The sequence below is a fragment of the Carassius gibelio genome, chromosome A7 (genome assembly GCF_023724105.1).
Source record: "Carassius gibelio isolate Cgi1373 ecotype wild population from Czech Republic chromosome A7, carGib1.2-hapl.c, whole genome shotgun sequence".
NCBI classification, from domain to species: domain Eukaryota; kingdom Metazoa; phylum Chordata; class Actinopteri; order Cypriniformes; family Cyprinidae; genus Carassius; species Carassius gibelio.
Window position 1 is genome coordinate 15,796,297 of NC_068377.1, and position 7,367 is coordinate 15,803,663.

Below are 7,367 nucleotides of genomic sequence, written 5' to 3' on the forward strand. Positions count from 1 at the left end.
CATGAGGCAATGAACTGTGATGACTTTGTTTTTTAGGTGTTCGGTGTCTAAACTGGCCGAGTAGGAAAGTTTCCTGAGACTGAGAACAGTTCGAATCCCAGTTGGACATCAAGCTGATGTTACAATGAGACATGGTGACCAATGTCTGTGTGCGCTGCCAAATCAGTGAAGGCGTTAAAACCAGAGCATTTCAGTCTGTTATGGAGAAATCCCCTTAAAGGGATAGTTCACCCAAAAATACAAATTCTGGTATCATTTACTCACCCTCATGTCACTCCAAACCTGTATAAGTTGTTTTCTTATGTTGAACATAAAAGAAGATTTTGAAGATTGCTGGTAATCAAACAGTTGGTGGTTGCCATTGACTTCCAAAGTATTTTTCTTCCATCTTCTTTTATGTTTAACATAAGAATAGTGGAATACACTACACACATTTTTAAATTGTAAAAGATTTTAAAACACCAGACATCATACACTTGTCGACTAATGATCACACAATGCCAGACTTTAAAGCTGTTCTGAACACAACTCAGAGATGATTACAATACATGTTGTAAAATCGACTCAAAATAACAAACATGTTTTATAATATAAAAAAATTCGCCATGCACCCATCATACACTATGCAGTTTTCTATTAAATCTGTCACCTCAAATCTGCCAACTGGCGACTCTAAATCTGTACAAAAGTGTAGTGTATTCCAGTCTGTACACCGAAGCAATTTCTTTTTTTTGTGGCCTATTAATGTGTATGCATAACTCAGAGTAGTCACTCACAACACGAATCAAAATCTAAAAACTCTCAATAACATCATCAGTTATACACATCTAAAGTGATATAGCCTTTCCAAAACGAATATTTTTTCCCCTCAATCAGACTCGAACGTCTCTTCTGAGCTGAAAGAAGGAGAGCTGGAGCTGCATGTTGGATATGCAGCGAGGCACAGAGGACACAGGGAACACAAGCTAAGTGCTGTGGAGCTCTATGACGCTGATGCGATGGGACGGGGTCAGCGAGGCGTGAGGCGGAGGAGTGTGGTTTGAGGTGGCTTTTGGGACAATGGGCCTGCTCTTCTCCAATAAAACATGAAGGCCTCATCACTGGATTCTGGCCCCACTGTACAGGCTTTGTGTTGGGGAGCTCACCACTAACAAGTAGATGATGAGAAATGGGATGTCAGTTAACAATATTTCAGAGAATTCGTAGGGATTAGCTATACCTGTCACTTTTATAATAATATGGTATGTTTCTTTGATTTATAAACTACTAGAAGGAGGTGAAATCTTTTTAAAACCATTGGTTTTGAATGTCACTTTGCAGTGCAATGTGTCAGATGAATGCCAGCACCCTTCTGGCTGTGGCATGTCTGCACTCAGCCAATCTGTGCACTTGTCATTCTTTAAGAGCCTGGCACTGATACGTCTATCGGTCTGTCTACTGTATAATCATCGTTGGCTCTTTGTACCTCTGTGCTCTGTTTGACTTATTTTTAAACCCCCGAGAACAAGACAAGAGGCATAGGTTACTATTAGAATGAGTGTTAATGGAAAAACTGACATGGTGGTGGTCAACTTTTCATTTGACGTTGTTGGTTAATGTCTTCGCGAGCTATTTGTTAGTCCATTAAAGCTTTAAACACATCCAGTTTAGAGTTTGTAACCAAATTAGGTAGTTAATATAAGACAGGCCCTCAAACAAACTGCAAGTCTGTATATAAACATCTGTAGGATTTATAAATAGTTCATAGTTCCCTTATGTACAATGGAATTATAGAGGCCTGGCAAGAAAGACTTTGTCTATATTTAGACAGATTGTACAAAACAAAACACTAGGTCAATCAAGAAAAAAAAAAAACCCTGACATGTTCTCAACCCCCACCGCTCCCCGCCGGCTTCAACAAGCTCCTTTACTTTGTGCGACTACACAATGTCAGGAAACGGGACAGAAGACCAGTCGAAGGTGCAAACAGTCTAACATAAAATTTATGAGCTCTACAGGCCCATTTTTAATAGACGGTTCCCTGTATTGTGCGTGCCTTGTGCGTTAAAAGGGAAAAGACAAGTAGCCTAGCTTTTCTTTTAAACAGATGTTCCCATAATTAAGTGCACTCAAATGTCAGGGGTTATTTTTAGAATAGCTCAGTTTTTCAACAAACAAATAGAGGATGTATAGGCTACACCCTGACCCTTTCACAACGGCCCCCTTAAGGAAACTTTAAAGTTAGTTTTACAAAGTTTTGCTATCTCTTAATATGCCATTTCTCTCTTTTATTTATCTACTCCCCTCCCTCCCCTTGATACAGTTGATATGAGATGTCTCCAATAATAAAATGAGCGCTTCCAATTGGTCCGTGCTTCCCCATGAAGGCGATGATTCACTAATGGAGGGGTTGGCTTCTCCAGCAGCTGCAGCGCCGCTCTCGAGCCTGCCCCGTCTCTCTTGATGACCTAATTGGCGAGCAGGTCAACTATGGAACAGGTTTTACCAATGAGCTCTGCTTTCTTTGAAATTTAACGTTTAAAAAGAGGTAAATGTGAGGTGGCACCGCCATTTCTCTCTCTTTTTTTTCCTCTATCCCACCCCACCACGCACTGCACTTCTTTTCACCTAGTCACCTTCGCGTCTACGGTTCACCTGCCACTTTTGACACGACCTCAGCGTCCCGCACAAGTTCTGCTGAGTCCCGCACGGATCGCCATCAGGATCCAGTCGCACATTAGGACGCGGAAAAAGAGAAAGGAACAACAGCGCAACTTCTGCAGGTCCTGCTGGGTGTCTCAAGTTTACGCACAAGATGAGTATCAAGTCTGACTCCGAGCCAAACAACAACGTCTCTATTGAAGAAGAGGTGAGAGTTCGGCGTGTTAAGAAAAGAGTCAAAGAAGTGTTGTAAAGATGTCGACGTAGACTTGTTTCAAACTTTATAAGAGTGTAACTCTCTCCGTGAAGTTTTTCCTGTCATGGAAAAGTAAGGAAATTGTCACTGAGAGATTTAAGACACTGTGACTTGAAGTTCATAATTCAGAATGAAAGTTTCCGTTAATTTAATGACCAGATATTATCCTTGATGGCTTATATTTTTTGTTGATCTTTAGGTTAATTTATTTTCCTTTAAATATTCAGAGAGTTGAATTTCGCCATGCATGAAGTTTGTCTTTTTGTTTCCTCCTTGGCCAATGTCCTGATGATTAAAATACATGTTCAAGTACTTCGTTTAGAAGCATCTCAGTCAGTGAAGCTTTAGATTGTCTCAAACTGTCAAGTAAACCGACGCAAATCACCGAATCGTTTAAAATTGGCTTCAGCTTCACTGACACGAAATTGTCTAAAATTTGTAACGTAGCACGGTTTAACTATTTAGTGTTTTCATACACCGCTTTTAAAATGCAAACGGTTTAGTGTATGCATCTAACATGATTCGGTTAACCGTTAGTTTTTGTTTTTACCGTTTATACACAAACGTATACAGTTCTTATTACAAACTCATTCAAAGTCACTGCTGCTATTATGCAGGCCATTTTTATCCAATCTCGGCAGTGACTAAAAGAGACAATCGCATAATGCACAATTTCAAAAACTATTTTGGATTGTGGAGGTCTATCCCCTTGCAGCTGTTGAAATTAATTAAATTTTTCTAAACAAAGCTTTGTTTAAATTTGATTATTAGAATGCACAGGTGACGCACAGCATTAAGGTGTAGAGGTGAGGGGTTGTGGCGCTGTGGTTGAGGGCCGAGGAATGGGGTTGTTGCTGTGGGTCAGAGGAAGGAAGTGCTGTCACACTGTTGTTGTCCACATTTATTTCCATTGCCATTTAGCTGAATGTGGCCAAGATAAACAAATTTGTCTTAGATCTTTGTACTGTAAATTGCTGTGTTTGAGCGTAAACTGCCAGGCTTTAAGCAATCCCTGTATTCGTTTAGTTCATCGCAAACTTTTTATTATTCATGCTAACTTTGAAATTCCAGTGGTCTTAAATAGCTTAATTTCTGTTAAGTTATATCTTTTTGTGTTTTAATATTTTATTTATTTATTTTTTTTTACACATATTTGAAGTGTATTCTGTATTTGATTTATTTCTTGTTTTACAGGTACGAACTCTATTTGTCAGTGGTCTGCCGACAGATATCAAACCTCGTGAGCTCTATCTGCTATTTCGACCATTTAAGGTAAGGGGGGAATCTCACCGAAACTGTGAATTAACTGGAGGCGAATCATCAACTTTATGGAGCGTTAGATTTGTAAGAATTGGTAATGTTTAGCAGAGAGCTCCAGTCGTGCAGGTTGGCAGCGCAGTAAAGGGTGTCCTCTGTAAATGTCTCCCTGACAGAGTTGGCCTCTTATGGGGAGTGCAGCAGGAATTTCTTCCTCTTCAAGCTTGTGACTACATTGCTGCTAATTGGATTTCTTTTCCTTTTCAGGGTTATGAGGGTTCACTTATCAAGTTAACATCAAAGCAGGTGAGACACTGTTGCCCATTACAGCTGATCGGGCATACATGTTCAATTCAAAACTTGCATTTGTGCTGCGATCATTCGTAATTATATATATTTTTTCTTTCAGTGATTTGTAAACCTAAACTTAGGACTGCATATTGATCAATCATTTTTTTTTTTTTTTTTTAACCATGTATTTTGTGTGTTTTTGGTAAGTGGTGCTGTGGGCATTGATTTTTCTCTTTCTTTTCCAGCCTGTTGGGTTTGTAACCTTTGATAGTCGTTCCGGCGCTGAAGCGGCAAAAAATGCATTAAATGTAAGAATCCAGCCATCTGTAAGCAATGGCTTGAATTATTGAAAATCTGTCAGATGATTCCCAGCTAGGTCCATAGTTGGATGTGGTTTAGATGCATTGTTTACTGTGTATATATTTAAAAACGTGCCTTTTCTACTTGCAATTTGTAAACGTGGCTATAGCTTGCATTTCTCGATCCAATTTAACCTTTAAAACATGGTGAGCCTATGGTGTCCCTTATTCATTATACAAGTGGATCTGTTCCAGCACATCACAAATAAGTGCATAATGTTTATCTTGAGAATTGAGCATTATGATTTGGAGAACCCACTCTACAGTACACTACCATTTAATGTTTTCCTTGTCTTTAGTGTGTAGTACGTTTCCACCTAGATAACCACTAGCTTTGCACTTTAGTCACTAGTAGAAACGTTCACTGCATGTGGGCACCAGCTTAAGATGCGCTGCACATTTTTACCAGGGTCTGGCAGGCACAACCCATCCCCATTACTCTGTCCCCCTCCCCCCCTTGTGTCTCCAGGGGGTTCGTTTTGACCCTGAAAACCCGCAGACCCTCCGGTTAGAGTTTGCTAAGGCCAACACGAAGATGGCAAAGAGTAAGCTGATGGGCACTCCGAATCCCACAAATATCCACCCAGCTCTAGGAGCGCACTTCATAGCACGGGACCCATGTAAGTTTTTGGCCGACACCGTAGTTCACACACTGCAGAGACAGACAGGCACACACTCTGTAGCTACACATCTAGAGTAGATCTTAGGAAAACACAAGAAGAAACTAATCCACTTCCACATGCATGTGTAATTGGCAAGTGACCTTTTCTGTTCTCTTATTTCTACTGAGCTCAAGTTGTGTATTCGCTCTTAACATCTCATTCAACCTCTTGTGTTCCAAGCCAAGTCACAGAACTTACCAGAGATCACACAGGTATCCGTATTTAGTTACTGCCGGTTCTTGCTCATTTTGAAGTCTTGGAGTGTAAGGATCTCGGTCAACAATTTGTCACACTTCATTTTACTTTTAAAGTGGTGATTTCAGTCATGTCTGACCTACTGCGCTTGCCTGGGGTGATGGTTTGCTGTGCTTTATGCCCGTTCTCAGATGATTTGACAGGGGCAACTTTGATCCCAGCATCTCCAGAGGCCTGGTCTCCTTACCCCCTCTATACCACCGAACTCAGCCCTGGCCTGCCCCACACGGCTTTCACCTACCCAGCAGCGGCCGCTGCAGCAGCTGCACTTCATGCGCAGGTTTAGATTTATTTTTGCTTTTATTTTAACTGAAGGCGTTAATTTTATATATCGGTTCATTTATTAATTTCTAACGTAAAAAAAAAAATTATCTCCTAGATGCGCTGGTATCCCTCCACATCAGACTCATCCCAGCCTGGATGGAAATCACGGCAATTCTGTTAAAATGTGTGTGGGTATTTTCATTTCTTTGATAAAATAGTTTATAATAACTATGATCTTGGTACTGACATTTATTTATATTTTCCCCCCCACAGGTTTCTCTTCAAATGGCATCTTCCAGCTCCTGTTTAAAATCAGTCCAGTTCATTTGAACTTTTGGTTTTTGGATATTAACTCCATTTGGAATTTGGCCATAAAGAGATAATTTGAGTAGGTATTGAGCTTATATTGAAGTCATTGCCAATCGCACAAAAATGAGAGGCATCTAAATCCTGCAGTAGACATTAGAGGTTTAATGGATGAGTTTCTTGACCAAACCCCCGCCCCCTTTTTTTTTTTTTTTTTTTGTCCATTCATTCATTGAGATTTTGCTTTGGGTCTACGTAAAATGAGTATCAACTGAAGCTGACATTGAGCATGTTGGTTTTGGCATGAAGTGGTGTTCTGTGTGTCATTGTAGTATGTTCGTTGCTTCCATGACCGGCGTAACCTTGTTGTTTTTGTCTTGTTAGTAGCTTGGTCATTGAAGTTGCTTATGCTATGTACAAAACAATGGCCAACTCATTTTTGGTGGCATGATGTCCATACAGATGGTTTCCCTTGCTAGATTCCACTTTAACACATCACAGAAGGTCTGATGACTTTACAAAATGACACCTTCTCAATCGAGAGTGTGTATCTGGGGAAAGAAGAGTTTGTGCAATTGAAAGGAGTAATCTGTAATTTATTGGTAACTCTTTCTTTGTGGTGTTTGTTTTTGTGTCAATGTCCTTTTATAGCATTTTCAGAGGTTAAGTTGTAATTTGTTTTTTGTTTAGACTGTGTCAGTGCGGCACACAACTAACAGTATATGGACAGCAAGTTTGCTGCTAACATGAAATTGCTGTTTCAAGTTAATACTCTGAATATTAAAATGCTAAAATGGTGCATGATTTTCAATGTGGGTATAGTAATGGTTAATTCAGACATTAGAAATGTAAAAAAAAAAGTGTACAAAAACACTGCTGTATGATAGTATTAAAATGGGAATGCATTAAAATGCCTTGTGTACTTTTATTTGAGGTACTGAAATGTGCACTACATTTGTTCACTTCAGAAACTTGCATAGGTGCAACATGTAGTCAGATTAAACGTTCAGAATACTGTATTTTAGAGACTCCACCATATTCATATTTAACGTGTTTTCAGATTTGCATAGTTTTATT

The 7,367-nt window shown here is 39.6% G+C and overlaps 1 protein-coding gene across 2 annotated transcripts; it reads left to right on the plus strand.

Annotated features, from left to right (window-relative positions):
- The first annotated feature begins 2,337 nt into the window (after positions 1-2,337).
- Positions 2,338-7,201, plus strand: LOC128016665 (RNA-binding protein, mRNA-processing factor 2a). 2 transcript variants are annotated; one of them, XM_052601347.1, is made up of 9 exons: positions 2,338-2,478; positions 2,612-2,848; positions 4,091-4,168; positions 4,421-4,459; positions 4,690-4,752; positions 5,273-5,423; positions 5,852-6,000; positions 6,100-6,168; positions 6,258-7,201. In XM_052601347.1, exons 2-8 carry the CDS (start codon positions 2,795-2,797, stop codon positions 6,163-6,165), a joined length of 600 nt encoding a protein of 199 aa, XP_052457307.1. In that variant the 5' UTR covers positions 2,338-2,478; positions 2,612-2,794; the 3' UTR covers positions 6,166-6,168; positions 6,258-7,201. The 2 variants fall into 2 exon arrangements, with proteins under 2 accessions (XP_052457307.1, XP_052457308.1); XM_052601348.1 differs by having other exon boundaries at positions 2,379-2,527.
- Positions 7,202-7,367: the final 166 nt, after the last annotated feature.